At 46.8% G+C, this 18353-nt stretch overlaps 1 protein-coding gene across 1 annotated transcript in view; it reads right to left on the reverse strand.

The window, feature by feature from the left end:
* Window positions 1–1016: 1016 nt before the first annotated feature.
* LOC119454235 (alkyldihydroxyacetonephosphate synthase, peroxisomal-like) overlaps window positions 1017–18353 on the reverse strand; it is a 50308-nt gene continuing 32971 nt past the window's right edge. Inside the window, exons 13-18 of the mRNA XM_037716214.2 lie at window positions 16987–17036; window positions 15722–15791; window positions 14219–14280; window positions 9412–9601; window positions 7591–7648; window positions 1017–5943 (exon numbers count right to left, since the gene is read on the reverse strand). Coding sequence (XP_037572142.2) covers window positions 5687–5943; window positions 7591–7648; window positions 9412–9601; window positions 14219–14280; window positions 15722–15791; window positions 16987–17036 — 687 coding nt within the window. The 3' untranslated portion in view covers window positions 1017–5686. The remainder of the gene's footprint in view (window positions 5944–7590; window positions 7649–9411; window positions 9602–14218; window positions 14281–15721; window positions 15792–16986; window positions 17037–18353) is intronic.

Below are 18353 nucleotides of genomic sequence, written 5' to 3' on the forward strand. Positions count from 1 at the left end.
CCGTCTCACTTGCTTCAGCACAGATTGGTAAGTCTTAAGAAATTTTCAAACCTGCAATTTTTCTGTTCTGTATATTAGAGGCAGATGACGAAGACGGCTCCAAGCACAAAAAGGAATGGGACAGCCTCCGGCACTAGTTACTTACCACTGTTGTGACTCGGGTAGCGTTTAGGCCGGTGATCCTTCAGCCAAAGGGACGAGTACGTCCGGGAGTAATAGCGAGAGAAAAAAAGGGTTTATTCTACATATTTACAGTGGCTCCAGATATGGAAGCACACTCCATGGGAGAGCACTTTGAATGTCCCAGCTCACTATATGTCTGAACCCATATCAGAACACGTCAGGACACACCACTGCATGCAGGGTGTCTCCTTATAAAACATCGGTCTTCCCTAGTTGACCCGGCTAGGGAATCAGATGACCTTGATGCGACCAATCAGAGGGGTCGTATTGTTCACCGAACTCCGCCTCTAATGTTTCACCTTCGAAGCAAGGAAGAGACAATCCGGAAACAGGGGGTTGACACTCCTTCCACGAAAGTCGGTGACTTAGTTTCTTGCCCTCCACCAGTCATCTTGCCAGGGTCGGGAGAATGGCCTTCACGCTAATCCCCGCTTCTAACGAAGGGTGGCGGTTGTGGTCGGTCGCTTCTAAGTGAGCTTCTTTGTCCGAACGTCACTGCCGCTGTCGGGCCGTGTCGTCAGGTAGGTGGCCACTGATGAAGGGGGTGGAATCGGGGGAAGCACCCAAAGAATGCGCACTGCCGAGTTGGGGCGCTTGTTTGCCCGTCTCGTCGGTGTCGGGCACTGTCGTCGTCTGGGCGACGCCGATGAAAGGGGTGGCATCGGGGGAAGCACCCAAAGAATGGGCACTGCCGAGTTGGGGCGCTTGTTTGCCCGTCTCGTCGGTGTCTGGCACTGTCGCCGTCTGGGCGACGCTCATGAAAGGGCCTGCCTCGATGGGAAACAATCAAAGAATGCGCCTGGCCAATTCGGGACGCAACACCACAACAACCATGGGAATGTCAAAACCGATTTATTCACACAATCATCGACAAAAATACTCGCACATAAAAAACAAGGCAATGCAAAGACCTGCAGCAGTTTCAGCTTGTGTACCAGCATGTGTGGCTACCTTTTCTCTGACAGTGCTCAACCCTGCTGTACATACTCGCGTGCTCACCATACATTCACTGCCACAAAGAAACGATAAATTGACACTACACAGCACTTCATACATAAGAATTTCAAAAGCTAAGTCTAAAGGGAAAGGTGGCACTAGCAATATGAGCATGAAGTAGCTAGCTGTGAATGGCTGTGCTTACGTAGTGCACTTATGGGCGCAGCATTCACCACAAGTGTCAGCCTCTTTTGGCTGGTCACTTACCACGATGAGAATATGGCTGTATAAATGCACCTGGCAAGAAACACGCCACAGCACGCAACTAAAACATTGTGTACAAAATTTATCCCTAGAAATGACAGAACATTCATAAACAGTGTTGCAAGTCTTCACAAACTCCAATCGCCTGTGCGTTCATTGATGCTCACAACCAATGGCAGTGCCAGCGTACCATTATTAAATGGTTGCATGGAAGACTATCTATAACATCAAAATGTGCTTAATTCTGCACAGTTTTGTCTCAACTACCAAGACACAAGAAAATTAGAAGCGAAATAAATCTTGCAGAGATGCAGAACTGAATCCATACGGCAGCACACGAGTCTACAGGTGCCAATCCGAGGCCACACTTTCAATCAGCCTCACAGTGGCTGGATCTACTGCAACACCCGTTTTCCCTCTAGTATTTGTATGAAACTCCATGGTTTGATCATTTGGCTATGAGACTACTACTTGAAAGCAAAAATTGCACCTGCACTTGAAAAAAAAAAAAATATATGCTACAATATCTTGGTCACCCAGCTATGGCTGGGTGGCTAACCAAGGGCTGCACCGACTAACCAGAGGCCGTATTATGCAAGGATTATTTTCCTTCCCATCTATTAATTTGTTATCGCACGTTGCAGTGATTGGTCAATAATGATGACAACTGAGGCTTCGACTTGCGCCAGCCAATGACGAAGGACAAAAAGAATGGATAATGAGAAGAATTGTTACTTGATACAGCTCCCGAGTAAGCAACAGTGAGTATTCTAGCGTCAACTATTGCCTGGTCCTGTAGAGATCGGCGACACAATATTGCGATAAGCTGGTGCGAGATCTATTTCGCCCAAAATGTGTTAAAAAGATACTGACCCGAACGACTGCAAACCTTGGTAAATGCTAATGACTACAAAGTGTGAAGAGACATGCATCTTAAAGGAAATAAGAATAAAGCAAGGAAAAAAAGATGCAAGAGAATACTTGCGTCAGTAATCCTTTAAATGGGCTATTGCCATGGTTGTCAAACTATTCCCAGTTTGTGCTTCTAAGTGAGACCAGAGGTGGCAGTATGGCAAGACACAAAGGCACACACAAAAAAAAGAAAACTGCACTCTCAACACACATTTTAATCCAACATTTCAATCGCAAATCGATGTCTCCAAGCCCTTCCCACTGATAGAAACCTTCATTCTTGCTTGGCTCGTGCAACATCAAGTATGGGAGCCGTAGAAACTCTTGGGCTGACCACCCAGATGACCACCAATCATGTTTCCATGCACATTGACCACGATCATTAATTTCGTCCCCTGTCAAATGTTACGAGACTGTTGCATGATTCAACTGCGCCAAAGAAATGCACCGAATGCACTCAAATGTTGCCTACTTGCTGTGGAACGTGTACGGTTTAACATTTAATACATAGTACAAGCTAAAAAATTAGGTGCCGTGACACCTTTACGCTCAATTAACCATGTTTCGCATTTGCTGCACTACTGTCGGACATTCAAGCTAATACAAACTCCCCATTGCACATGCTAGCGTTTTGTTGCATACTGTATGCCGGTGAAAAATGCTGTTTTTAGCACCTCATCAAACACACTTAACATGTACGCAGCCATCTAGGTACATACCTACCTTTACATAAATGCACTGCCATGCTGGAAGGCTAGCTTATCTTAGCCCATCCTAATTAATTAGACAGCAATTAACGGTGTTTCACATTAGCTGCTCCCAGCGTGGTTTAATGTCACTGAGCTCAGTTGAATCAGCAATTCTGTCTGTTGTGTGAATCTTGTTTAACAAGCATGACTGCACTATCAGATTTAGAATTCTGGTAAGCAGGAACATTAAAACTACTGTTACTGCTGCGTTATTTTCTACAAAGCTAAAAAAAAAAAAATTACTGAAGTTGCAACCTCCAAAGCTACCCCTCCCCCCCCACCCTTCCTTTCTATGGCAAAAGAAAATGAAATTCCCTTTGTAACCGGACAACACTGGAAGCACAGTCACTCTATGTATTCCTGTAACAGTAAGCTTCCGCGATTTAACAAACGAATTTTGGGCCACATGTGTGGTAACCAATGCAGGCTTTACAAACGGCTCAACACCACTGAGTTGCTACAAGATTCCGCAACGCATTTATATATTGCATCCCTCAAATCACGAAAGATGGCTGTCGAACCAGAGACACATTATTAAATGAAGAGATGATCGGCAAAATTCTGTAAGTCGGCTGTCCCGCAACGATAAAGGCTACATTTTTGCTCAGAGTGCTTAGGGAGAAAGTCACAATTATGGAGGTGTTGGTCAATGTTGCATTGCTGCAAACCAAAAATTGAGAAATAGAGTTCTGTTGAGGACCTGTTTCTCAGAAAAAGCTGCCATCCACTCTTTTCTTTTTAGAAAAGACACCCCACCCTCTGAACAGACTCAAAACAGGAACATTAACCATCAGAGATCAAAGTATTGAGAAGCGTAATCCATTTGTTGAGGCTAGACAGTATGCCTCTTTCATTTTTTTAAAAGGAATGCTGAAGTGAACCTGTGCATGAGACCTACCGATTGGATTGAAAAGGACTGTTTTGCAGGTATAGCTTTGCAGGGAAGCCAAGTTCCAGATTTCTGCCAAATGTCTGTAGCCTGAGAAACTACCCTTACCTCCTAAACGTTGCTTGCTGAAAATATTGCACAAGCGCAGACCACCTGGTTTTATAAGAAACGCTTGACCACACAGGCAGAAAACACACTATAAAAAAAAATGTACAAAACACGTGATGCCTCCCCAGTACCATTTAATCTGCGATAATTGTTAAATGAAATTATCAACTTAAAACACAATGAACCACTAAAGAAACAAACCTTGACAACTTTCACACATGCTATGCCAACATGCCTCACACGAGCTACATGACAGAAGTGCACAACTGTCCAAAGGTCCAGCCAACTTCGAGAAAGATGTCGAATATATGACAGAAATTGGTCAAAGACAGAAGCTGCAGTGCCGAGATAAACTATTTCATCTGGACACTGTTAAATTCTGCCATATTGTCGGCATTGGCCACCTCGTCAGAATTTCCCACGAATTTGCCATCTTTGAGCCGAGTGGCTCAAAACGCCAAGATGACAGAATTGAACAACACAGCGGAATTTGATGGTGAATTGATGGCGATTTCCTTTGGCATAAACAGCAGTTTTGCTAACCTCCAACAGGTCCAGCCATGACCCATTGCAACTTTGGGATGACCCACCACACTGCTGAAAATCGGTAAGCGACTACCAACATTGTTTTTCGAGTATCACTGAGACCTCGACTAAAAAAAAAAAACACACAGAAAAGTTCCACCACTTTGTTAGCGTGACTGACTGTACATGTAAACACAAACCGCAAAAAGAAACTTGGACAGGTCAACCATAAAACTACCATCCGATCTTAATATCCTGCGTTTTTTCACAATATACATGCACTGGCGCACTTTGTATTGCGCTTGCACAGACAGAAGGCGAAAGGACACATCAATAAGCAGCACAGCAACCAAGGAAGGTTATCTCTGAGCCATGCAGCAATATCGAAGTGTCACTAATGCATTCAAGCAGAAATTAAACTCAGTTGGTAGCCTGCACTCGTCCTGTCCATCTATCCTTGTGTGGTTCGTGCTAATATACACAGTCAATCATGCTCAAGGCTCTGTTATACTCCAACTCAGCACGAGCGTGCGTGCTTGCCAAGGCAACATTGCATCGACGAGATGGCTCTACAATCTGCTATGCCAATGCAATGAATGCGACCAGTGGCACTGGATGTGCTTGGACGCCGGCAGTGCGGAGGTTGAATGTGCTCTACTTTGATGCCGAACGCCGATGCATTTTCCCCAGAATGCAGTGTACACCCTCACCGGCAGACGCTAATGAACTTGGCGACAAGGCCTGCAATTCGCAAAATGTTCGAACAGACGCGATCTCACAGCGGGTGCATACGCTGTGGCGGTTGCCGTCTACGCACAGGCCGCGGTCGCTGGGCAACAAGGCGTGTCATCAGAGTAGTTGTAGCCGGCCGAAGTGTAAGAAGCCTAATTTCTGGCCAGCAGTTGCGCAATTGGGCCAATGCAACCGGTGCCGGCAGACGCGATCGCCCGTACCAGGAACACCAGAGTATAACAGTACCTTAACAGAATTTCACCAACTTGCTCACAAAGATGCCCCAGTGAAATATATTCCATCGATTCTTTTTTTTTTTTTTTCCTAGTGGTCTCTTTCTTCCACCCCTTTGTGACATTGCTCAATCAACAGTTCACCCTAATGCCCTTTACAAAACTGTCCGAAGAAGCTGGCTTCCTAGCCAGTCGGCTGCTCCAGGGACGATGTGGCCCCCCCCAAGTGTGAGCCCTTTCTGCGAGAACGCTTCTGAAAGAAGCAGAGTCCTTTTGTTCATTGACTTCACATTGCCAGATTGCCACTGGCGAAGATGTTCTGCTGGGTCGACGCTGTGCTTCACGGCTCGGAGCATCTGCAAGCCCGTGCTTGATATTGTTTGCTCGAGCCAGCGCTTTCGGATCTTGCCAACTGAAAGAAAGCAGTGCATAAATAAAGAAGTCGTCTTCGACAAAGGCTTACGAGAGCTTGCTTCTGTAGGTGCGCATGAGCGACTTAGCTTGTGAACTCTAAACACACCTAAACCGTGCAACCCACCCACCTGCACTTTTATCCACATGGCCAATACAAAGGGTATGATAGTGCCCGATGAGAAAAATAAATAAACATGTTAAGCAAGCAAGCTGATATTTGCCTGGCATAAGAATGTCTGCGTTGCTTGAGCAACGTGAAACACTTGAGCTTGATGCACGAGTAGAAGCTAAGGAGCATGCAATGATCAATGGAACAAAAAGTGATAGGCACCATGTTAACAGACATGAAGACGGCAGTATGAACTGGAGAACAAACAGAGGTAGCTGATATTCTAGTTGACAATAAGAGAAAAAAAAAAGGGAGCTGGGCAGGTTATGTAATGCGTAGGGCAGATAACCTGTGGTCTACGAGAGTTGCAGAATGACTGCCAGGAGAAGGGAAGTGCAGTCGAGGACGGCAGAGAACTAGGTGGGGTGATGAAATTAGGAAACTTACAGGTACAAGATGGGGTAAACTGGCACAAAACAAGGGTGAGTGACCATTGGTGGGAGAGGCCTTCGTCTTGCAGAGGACGTAAATTTGGCTGCTGCTGATGATCAATATAGCACCGGCCTGATCAATTGTGTTTGCTATCAATTTTGCAATGCCATTGCTTTGTTTTTGGCATTAACTAAGCGCTCCTTGAAAAAAAGCTGTGCCACAGAGGTACATTATCTCTGCCACCTATCTGTAGGTTCACATAAATTGAAACAATGCCTGCCGTTTTCTGGCCCCAATGTCGAATCATTTTGAGGGCTGTGCAGACTGAATGCAATGATGACTGTGCCACTTTGTGCATTAGAAAATTTGCGTGCTCATTCTAGAAGGCCACAAAGCTCATGCCAGGCTGAAATTCCAGCTCTCGCTTGATCACCGATGTCAAGCAGCATTGAGATTGGTCAGTCCTTCACCCAGGAATGCTGAATGCCAACGGCTTCCTTCCCATCCCGAAATAATCATACTTCAGTTGTCCACCTTGGAATGAGACGGCTATGGTGCCTGTGGCCGGCAATTCCTCGCCCTTTGCTTCATTCCAGAACAGTCCCACATGAGTATTACACATGCGAGATGATATGCCAGTGACTAGCAAGGTTCTCCCTGGTAATCTGTTCCAAGAGTCACAGTAGTTATAACTCGTGAGAGCACTCTCTAATACACAGCGCCCACATTGAGCCCCTCTGCGACCAGCTCCCTCAATGCGACGAAAACCAATCATGAAGGCGATGCTTCTGCTTACTGCAGCTGCTGGAACCTATATTGTGGCCCCAATGTTTTGAGTGCCACCTATTAACATAAAAACTAACTGCAGTATGATTAGTTCTCACTTACCATCTATTTAGGAAATCAAGCTTGGTAGCTTTTGAAAACATCTACTTTACATACGTAGCTATACTGGCAGGACAGTGGTACAAGGTACCACGAGTACAAGTGGTACTATGAGCTGCGAAAATCTGTACGTGCTATGCCTGATGCACTGCCTCTGGGAGCTCAGATCATTATAATTTTCCAGGCACAAAAAAAGTGTAAGAGGGTGCATCACATTACCTCCATGATGGTGGGAAATGCTGCCTCCACAAGCCAGGATTTCTTCCCTCGCTGCGGCCTGAAAAGAAGCAGGGGGCACCTGGTCACATTGCATCCTGTCATCACAGTACCAATGACACCGAATTTGGCACACGGCTACATTCAAGCAACAGATGACAGAAATACGTGCACTATGTGGCACCTGCGGTTGAAAGGATGTCCCACGTCCACCGCCTTTGCCCTAAGCGGTGCTGGCTAACCACTCCCGGGACTAGATGTAGTGTACAAACAGGTACAGTATAGACCACTTATAACGTAGCCGCTTATAGTGCAGGACCGGATATAGCACGGTCTTTTCAGACTCCCGTTAATTTTCCCATAGCACTCCATGTATACGCATACCGCTTACAGTGCAGCCGCGCGAGACGAAATACCGGTTATAATGCGGCTTCCGCGGGAAAATCTCCCCGACAAGAGCGGTAGCGAGCACGCTTCTCAACGAGGTGCGCCCACCGATGGGAGAGGAGATCAACGAGGGCGATGCGGAGGAGGAGCATGAGAAGCGGAGCACGAGTCCAAGGGCGATAAAATCGTCGCCGCGCGCCGTATGTGCGAGTGAAAGCGTGCGGGGGACGGCGCCTTCACGGAGAGAGAACGCACAGTGGAGAGCAAATGCGACTCCCATCGCGCGAAAGGTCGTGGGGGTATGGGAGGGAAGGAGGGGGGACGACGCTTCGCTGCGGCACCAAATGCGTATTTTGCAACCGGGCGCAAGGGGAACTGGCGACGCAATCTCCCACGCGAAAGGAGCAAAGTGGGAAGGCAGCACGGGAGGAAGGGAGGGGGGGGCGGCTTCTACTCTGCCAACAAATGCGTTCGCGCTTGTGCCGGCTATCGGTGTTGTCACATGCACCGTATCTTGAAAGCGATCTCCACACGGCTCTGACCTTTGTATGCGCTGTGCTTACGCCGCTCAGTTTCCGTTGAAGTGATAGACCGCACGAACCTTCGCTCGCTGCAGCGGCCACGTTTCCCCACGCCCGCGTTTTGACAGTGGTTGTCTGCGGTCATCGAGTCTATTCATGTTTGCTTGTGCGCGTTGACACCATGCTTGTTAATTTAGTTAGTAAGCGAATGTATCAAGTTTATGCAGCCGATAAAACTACTATCCCTACTCCTTATAGCTCTCTACTAATTTGCTATCGCAATTGATGCCTCGCCTTTCGGGCGAAACTCGGACATTTAAAAAAAATTATTACTTTGTCTGCTTCATGAGAAGACCCTGGGTACTTGGACATCAACCTTTCAACGTTCGTAAATTTAAAAAGATGCAAAACTCCCAGTCGCACGCTTCGATTCTCGGATACGCGCGGCTGCTTGGTCTACATGTTTTGCATACGTGCAGGGCTTGAAAATCGTTGTTTTGGTTATAGTGCGGTACCGCTTATAGTGCAGATATTGACGACTCCAGCGACTTACATTATAAGCGGTCTACACTGTAGCAAGAAAGTGTACAGGATGACAGTCACCACAGTAGCTCAATGGTAGAGTGTCGCACAACATAATGTGGAAGATGTAACTTCGTCTCCCACTTGCTGCAAGTTGCCTGTTTGCCCACTTTCATTCCCTTTCTCCTTATTTCACACTGGGTTAATTTCCCCTACGTTTTCCCAAGCTTCATTGTCTGCTGATGTGGCTGTAAAGAATAATGATTAAAAAAAAAGAAAAAAAAAAAAAAACTGAGCCTCTCAGTTCTTAATCTTGTTTATGTATTATAACAAGGCTAATGCTCCAAGGTGGCTGGCCTCGCTGGCTGTGGCAGTGTAGGCACGTAATTCTCACCTCGATCTCCTCGTACGCGTGCACGGGGTCAGCGACCCCGGAGTAGTTGAAGGCGAAGTAGAAGTAGACGCAGGCCCCCGCATCGTACGTCTGTGTCACGCGACACGAGGACAGAGGAGGTAGTGACACCCCGTGGTTGCGAGACTCTCGCATGATGACGTCCTTGACGTTGCGGCACAGGTCCACCACCCTGCGAGTAGGCGATGCATCAGGCTGAACAAGACGCTCACACAATCATCGTGTCTTTACACAGCAAATGGGGTGTCAATGGGTCGCCAAATGCCACGGTTAAAGTTAAACTTCCATCGTTTAACATCCCGAAACTGTAGCTATGACGTTAGCTATGAAAGTTAGATGAAAGTTAGCTATGATGGGTGTCGTAATAAAGGTCTCTGGATTAATTTTAATCAACCGGGGTTTCTTTAAGGTGCACACAAGCATTTTGCCCCCATCAAAATGCAACCACCGCTGCGGCAGCTAAGCATTGAACCCGCAACCTTGTACTTAGCAGCAAAATGCCATAGCCACTCAACTGCCACGTAAAGAGGAACATGTGAATGTAAACACGAGCAGGTGTGATACTGCAGCAGGTTTATTGAACTAGGTGGCATTAAAGAAACTAGCGCATGATTTGCCATATAAAGAAACTAGCTTTTGCTTACACTGTCATCACAACTTTCTTTTAATTTAAACAGATCAAAGATTCCTGGGGGCATCATCTTAGTAAGACCACAGACAGAATGCGGCAAATGGACAATGCAGACACAGACTCTGTGGTTTTCCTAAGCCGACACATTCCAATTTGAACTGTCATCACTTCACCAAGCCCTCCATCTTGTTGATTGTGAATGCTTCAGTGTGGAAGTCATTGCCACACAAACCATTGTTATTTGAAAGGTAGTTTTAACAAACATACCGAGTAGACTCGTGCAACCCATGTAAGGGTTGCACCCCCAGTTTGGCAGCCCAAAATACTGGAAAAAAATTTCCGGCGGATAAGCAATGGTGTTTGGTGGACTGATGCGGTACGTAAGCATCGTTGAATTTTTGCGCGCGGCGTATTTTGACACGCGTCTTCTAGATGGTGAGAGTCATCTAGTAGTGGCATATAGTACATAGAGCCATCTAGTAGCAGCCCTTAGATGGGACCGAACCAAATGGTTCGGTCCCATGTAAGGGCTGCACCTCGTCGAAATTGTGAAAAATAAAGTGCAGCCCTTACACGAGTCTATACGGTACTTAATTTGACCAACACAGAGCTGAATGCACATTAATGAACTCTGCATGCAATGCTATCAATACGTAACTTTTGTGAAGTTTACGATGTTGAAGTAATATCAGATACAATATAAAGCGGCCATTTTGTACGCTCTAAAAATGCCAGTTTGTGCAGCTTACAGACCGGCAATGTGTGTTGCAGTTACGGAATACTGAAGGGAAACTGAATATTGTTAATGCCATGGAGGAAGGAAACCCCAGGAGAGACCCTGGCCAGCACGAACGTATTGGAGAAGGTGTGGCGGAAGTCGCGTGATGTTTTTCGCAAAGGAGCACTGGGATGTGTACCCCAAGTGTCAACGTTGCCATGACAACCGCGCTCCTGAAGCTTTCGCTGCTGCTCTCAGTCTCTGAAAAGTGAGATAAGATATTTCCGCCGGTGTCTTTCCCACAGCACCTTTTGTTCGCGAGAAAAGCTGACTTTGGAGTGTTGTGTGCAAGCTTGAAAGTTGGGTTTTGGGTCTGTGAGTGTGAACCAGCAACAGATACACTCAAGCAATCACGGCGCGGGTCTTTGTCGTCTTCTTCAACGTGCCACGAAAAAACACAGGAGCGCGTCTGCTTCACTAAAACTACTACAGAAGTTTTGTAGGCTTTGTTTTGACGCGCGTCGGCAGCACACACTTCCGGCGGCTCGTAACGATGCTGCTCCGGTGAGCTGCAGAACCCCTGATTGGAGGCGCAGAGAGAGGTGGCACACCAACATGGGTGCACTTCCGGCTTCAAAAAAGTGACGTCAGGGCCTCTCCTGTTTTGTTTCCTTCCTCCATGGTTAATGCAGACTGCAATGTTTTTCTTCAATTAAGAAAGGCATTAGCCAAGACAGTGACTCACTGTGCAGTGTTCAGGAAAAGCCCAAAATTACTGAAAGCCATTAGCATTTTGCAGGACTCATTGCCGACTTAACTTCAAAGGCTATGCATGATAAAAATACCCTGCCCCAGCACTGGGCTCAGCATGTGTCTCCTTGGTACAGCAGACTTCCACAAGTTCAACTCTAATATATTTAGATTTTCAGTTAATTTGCATGTCCCTGCCTAGGCAAATCAATGCAGACACATTGTTATTTTGACTTTTCAGGCCATTAATGTCGTCATTGCTGTTGCAGTCTACCCATGTTGGTTTTACTGGGATAACACTATCAGGGTGATTGGCATCTTGTTTCTTGCAATCTCTATGGCCAGTGTGTGTTGGGCAACCTGTCCAAAAAAAAAAAAAAAAATGTGCCTTAAGCTTCTTGCTATTACTGCAACGACATATCTGTAGATGAAGATACTCTCTAGCAAGAGGCAGTGCAACCCCGATACAATGGTGCATCAAGACCGAGAACTGGGCTAGTTAGTGCAAATCTATAATTTGGAAAAAAAAGATGAGGGAGAGGAGAAAAAGAAAAAAGTGAAACGTGTCTTCACAGAAGTAGTGTAATGTTTATTGCACATTGATATATAATGTCTATTGGTGTTTTGTGGCTAAAGCGCCCTTAGGCGTTGATGCACCCACGCTGACGCCTGGTGGCACGTCTCCTCCATCACGACTACCAACGTCGATGACCATGAGCAACCGTCGTGCATATGGAAGCTGCACTACGCTGCACACGCTAGCACAACGCGAAAGACGAAGCACGTAACTGACACACTAATACAACGCGCAAGACAAAGCACGTAACTGAATCGTGACCGAGTCAAATCAGCGCGTACAGCGCGTCGTAATTGCAGCCTCCGCGATCAACTTCAGAAACATTTTCAGAGCTAATTGCGGAGGCCACGCTCCGCTGTGCTGAGTACGGTGAACGCCACCTAGGTGGCGTTGGTAGTGCTTCTTGATGCCAGCGTCCCTTCGAATGCTGGCATCGAGGCGTCGTAGTGCTGAGACCACCGAACCGTTCACTGTCGGTGCGCGTTAGTGTCATAATGCAGTACTTCTCTTTTCTGCTCGTAGGCGGCGGCACCGCCCCGAGCAAGAGCGCGGGTACACGGAGGAGTGTTAAGCCCAGACCACACGTACGCTTGCGGACGCGCGTAAGCTCGCGTCTACGCGCCTTGCGGTTGCCGCGCCTAGCGAGGAATGGCGGTTTGCATCCACAAATACGCGCGACAGCGCGCGCTCACTGGCCTCACTTGTTTACACCTTGGCAGACGCCACTTCGTATTTAGCTGTTGGCGGTGCTTCAAAATGCTTCGATATTTATAAACGTAATTGTTATCTTTTTGGAGCTGTTAGATCAGCACAAAAAGTGAAGAAGAAGCACTTTCTTGCATGGTATAATTCTGCTTAACTGAGAGTTGAATGTACCGCGCCGTCGCTGCGTAGCCAGGCGCGCCGGCGCGAGGCAGGCCAGGCGCGCGATAACTGAGAGGAGCTGATCAGTGAGAGCGCGCCGCCTTTCGACGCGTACGAGCCGTGCCGTACCGTCTGCGCATGCGTGGGCGCGCGGACGCGAGCTCGCGCGCGTTTGCAAGCGTACGTGTGGTCTGGGCTTTAGATATATAAGGCGCGTCTGTGTAGCTCTCTGCAAATGCGTTTGTGGCGCAATGGGTTAAACGCTCGGCGATCTATCGTCGCGGACCGAGAGGTCGTGGGTTCGATTTCCAAATTTTGCATGTTTGTGGAACTTTTTCTTCTGGTTTCTTTCTTTGTATTATGTTCTATGACGTATTTCCGTGACGGAAATACGTCAGTGAAGTCTTGGTGGACCCCGGCATAAAACACTTTCGTGTTAAAAAAAAAGGCTCAATAGACGCGAAAAAGGAACCAAGAACAAGGCAAGTACTGCAACGTCGCCTCTTAGTTCCTTGCCCACATCTTTTGTACTGTTGTTTTCAGCACGGTGGTGGGAAACAATGCCCCATGGGCAGTGCACTTATGCAAAAAAAAAAAAAAAAAATTAAATTGTGGGGTTTGACGCGCCAAAACCATCTGATTATGAGGCACGCCATAGTGGGGGACTCGGGAAAATTTAGACCACCTGGGGTTCTTTAACGTGCACCTAAATCTAAGTACACGGGTGTTTTCGCATTTCGCCCCCATCAAAATGCGGCCCCTCCGCGTGGCCGGGATTCGATCCCGCGACCTCGTGCTTAGCAGCCCAACACCATAGCCACTAAGCAACCATGGCGGGTTGCACTAATGCAAGCCTTTTATTTTATGCTAGTGGTGTGTAGGGATGCGAGGTCATTTGATGGCAGAGATAACGGCGATTAGCACTGATAAATACCAGAAAGCAGCACCGACGCGATACCACAACAAACCAACTGCATGTTGTTCGTTTTTCACTCGTCCAAATATGTAAATTAGCTTTCATCGTGGTTGTTCACTACATGAGCACAGTTTGTACATGCGCAATAAGTTTCCACGAGTGCCCTTTGCACCTGGGGAAAAGGCTGGTTTAATGTACGGCTGGTACTCCTTGACATGAACTAATTTGGTGTTCCATTTAAAAATTGGCCATACTGTACATGTTCATGCCAACTAACATGCATTGCACATAGAACAGTGCAGAAATGAACGGGTCCTTTGTAAAGCAACATACCTGTCCCATGGTACCGACGTCTCGAATGATTCGGCGACAACACTGAAGTCCATGCCCAAGTCCTAAAAATGAGTGCACAAAGAGAAGAGATAATGTGTCACAGAATGTCTTAAGATTCCATATCTGGGTAACTCTAGCCATTCAACATGCTCTGATCTGCATGAGAATGGTTTCTTAAAGCTTCTCAGAAGTTAATACTGCCTCTGTCATGCCTCTGTCACACCAAAGTTGGGGAACATACAGTCAAATCTCGATAATTCGAACTCAAAGGGGCCTGAAAATTTGTTCGAATTAAAAGAAGTTCGAATTAAAGGAAGGACGTATATTTGAAGTATTCGAGCACCATAGCACGATGCACGAACAGTGCGATTCGTGAAATATTGCGGCGCCCAAGCGCATAGAGAGCGCAACCGCGCACGCTGGCCAACGCTCGGTTTCCGATAACGGCAGAAAACGAAACATCTGGAAGCAGACGGCGCCGGCATGGCGACAGGAGGAGGGCGGCAGGGAAGTGGATTTGGCCTCAGCAACTCCGCCGCTTCGGTGGCAGTGGCTTCGGTGGCTCCCCTCGCCCTCTCTATCAACTCCCTCGCAGCTCCCTCACCTTCGACTGTCTCCGTGCGCGCCTGCCGCCGTGCTGGCACCGCCGGTACAGCCAGCCCGGCGCAGATTAGCCCCCTCCCTAAAGTTTCGTTTTCTGCTGTTATCGGGAAGCAAGCGTTTGCCGGCGTGGGCAGTTTCGTTGGCGGACTGGGCCTCCGCCGCTGCATTAAGGGGTCTTTCCTAAGCTTTTGCTCTATGGCGGTGTCGGAACAATGCCGGTCGGAGGTGCCGCCGCGTTATTTGGCGCGCTGCTGATGGCATTGTCGGTCCGCGGTATGTTCAAATTAACCCTAGCAAATGCTTTCGCGTTCGAATTTCCGAGCGTTTTTGCCCATTGAAATACACATAACTTTGACGGGACCACAGCGTCAGTTTGAATAAACCGGCAGTTCGAATTAAGCATGTTCGAATTAATGAGATTCGACTGTAGTTGGTCCCTATAGTTCACAAGAATGAATTCTGGAGTTTTACATGCCAAAACCACAATTTGATTATGAGGTACACCATAGTGGGGGACTCCAGATTAATTTTGACCATCGGGGAACCCTTAATGTGCCCCCAGTGGACACGGGCATATTTGCATTTTGCCCTCATTGATATGCGACCGCAGTGGCCAGGATTTGATCATGCGACCTCTTGCTTAGCAGTGCAACACCAAAGCCGTTAAGCCATCGCGGCGGGTAGTTCATATGACAGTCTGATCTGATTGGACAAAGATGCAAACAGATAGGAGAATAAATGGCTCATGCCAATTTGACGTTAACACCATAACTAGTGGTGAGGATTAGGCTGTAAGTCGCTCATCAGGAGATTAAATTTACATATGACCAAGTGGACATTCTTGGCAGCCAATGACACCTAAAGAAAAAAATAAGTTAACGGAAGGACCGCAGGACTTACTCTGATGTAGGCGATGACAAAAGTCAGCATGTATCCCCGCAGGCCATTCTCTTCGCCAGCAGCCAAGCCGCTACGAAGAAAAAGAAAACCCGATACAGATACAGTCAGTGGTTTGAACGGTGCACAGAAAATGCTACAATGAACCACTCGTAAGATAACAGACATAGTAAAAAAAAAAAAATGTAAAACAGGTCAAGCACACAACCCGAGGACCTATTAAGGTGAAGTAACATGACAGATAAATTTTGGCATGAGTTCCACAGTTTTTAATTGAATTCTGGGGTTTTATGCGCCAAAACCACGATTTCATTATGAGGCATACTGTGGTGGGGGGACTCCAAATTTATTAATGTGCCCCCAATGCACAGGACACAGGCGTTTTTGTATTCCGCCCCCATCGAAATGCGGCCGCCATGGCTGGGATTTGATCCAGCGAACTTGAGCTTGGCAGCACAACACCGTAGCCGCTAAGCCACCGCAGCGGGTAGTTCCACAGTGAAATCCGTTACCTACCACACTAGAGCCACACGAGCTGATACTACCATTGCAACACTCGGAAAGCCACGACTTTGCACATTAGCCCCACAAGCAATGGTCAAAGATGTGTCATCGTCACATTGCTGCTATCACCATCATAATTGCAATCACAGTTATGCCATCATCATCGTTGTTGAATATAGAGTGTTGCATAATTAAATAGTAGTCCCGGGTGTACACAACTTGTCCAGCTAAACTACTGGCTGATTTCTGCTCGGATTTCACACACAAGTAGTATTATGCAGTGCATTCAGTTTATTATCACATTTGCGAGCATTGCCTGCCTGTTTCGTTAACAATACGGCTAAAGTGCCCGTCATCTGCCCCACTAAAAAAATTACAACTATGCTGCAACGAAACGGTGGTGCCATCTGTCAGTACTGTGGTGAAACGTGTCTTTCACAACAGCAGAGACTATGCACAAGCAGACAGGTAAGACCAGAAGAGCACAGCAGCATTCAACTGTGTATCTACTGAACTCGCACAAGTTTCGGTGGGAGGCAGCGAGTGAAATTGAATTCAATACATTCTTTCAGGCTCCAACTCCCCAAGGTTAGCAGCAAGGCTTCACGTTTTGCACAAAAGCTCGTACCATACAACAGCAGGCCTTAATGGCAGGAAACATTCCTTTATTCTCTATATTTCGAACAAAATGAGCAAGAAAGTTTGCTATGAACATGCAATCAGAGCTGACAATGCTTCAGAAGGAGCAAACTGAGGCCACTCACCCGTACTTGGCCGCAATCTCGTACACTCGCCTCTCTTGCATGTCAACGTCCTAAAAGAGAATGCCACATTGCATTCAAATTAGTGCGCACTCAGTGCAACAATGTACCCCCTCCAGCAACATGAAAGAGAAAAAAAAATTGCTTTCAAAACGCTGTAGTGGCAAGCAGGCATTTGCAGCACTAACATGTTCAATGCTGCTAAATGTTAGAGGGAGCACTACCTGCTGCATGTTAAAATGTCACATTTGAATTTCCACATCACGAGCAATTATTTCTTGAAGATAAATTCATTGTTTCCACTCATATTACTCCCGGACTATACATGTTCATAAGATTCGTGCAGGGACTGTTAAAAACTCGAACATTCAAAAGGGAAATACAGTTAAACCTGCTTATAAGAAACCTCCATATAACGAATTCCTAGATATAACGATGTTTTTCTATTCCATGCCTTTACTCCATAGAAGCACATGTATTTGAGACCTCTACGTAACGAAGTGGCAGCGGGAAACCTCCTCGAAATAACAAATTTTTCCCGCCGACAACCTAGAGATTTCGCCCCAAATTTTGTCATTTTTGCGTGAGCAGCAACCGGAAGCACCTTCTCCGCCGCGACGGAATGCGAAGCGATCGCACGTGCGCGGGCGTGACCTTTCCCCCTCCCTTCATTCAAACCTGATCCTGCCGCTTGCTGCAGCTGGCCTAGCCCGCCAAGCTGACACTCTCTCCTTTTCCAGTTGATGTTGCCGAAGGAAAAAAAATAACTTTTTTTTTTTCAACGCACTGGCAGCGCCACTCTTTGGTTACTGCGCAAGTCTCTGCGTTTCACTTCACTGACCTGACACTAGGTGACACTATACGACGTTACGACGCCATCGTGTCGCTCACTCTTTGTTTCCGACGCCTGGCACTTGTGCAAAACGACATGCATCCACGGGACTTTTTTTGTTCATCGCAACTTTAATGTATTTGGAGTAAATCTTGAGCGATAGTTGTATTTCTGTATGAAAGCATGAGGTGCGTGGTACTGCAAAGGATTTTTTTCCTCTCTTTTGGTCACGGAAAAGGGGGTGTGCATTACAATCGAGGGCACATTAGAATAGAGTAAGTACGGTAAGCGTTTCTTTTTCGAATTTTCAAGCCGAACCTGCATATAACGAAATCCTCTTTATAACAAAGTTTTTCGGGAATTCGTCAATTTCGTTATATCCAGGTTTAACTGTATGTCATGAAAACATGTTTTGGTCGTACATTCTGGGATTACGAAACTGAACCAGATGTATAGCTTTCCTTTCTATTTCCATCATTCACAAGTGTGCGCCCTTCGTACTTTTTTTTCTGTTACATGATGCACAAATGAAAATGCT

Source organism: Dermacentor silvarum, chromosome 5, assembly GCF_013339745.2.
Source record: "Dermacentor silvarum isolate Dsil-2018 chromosome 5, BIME_Dsil_1.4, whole genome shotgun sequence".
Classification (NCBI taxonomy): Eukaryota; Metazoa; Arthropoda; class Arachnida; order Ixodida; family Ixodidae; genus Dermacentor; species Dermacentor silvarum.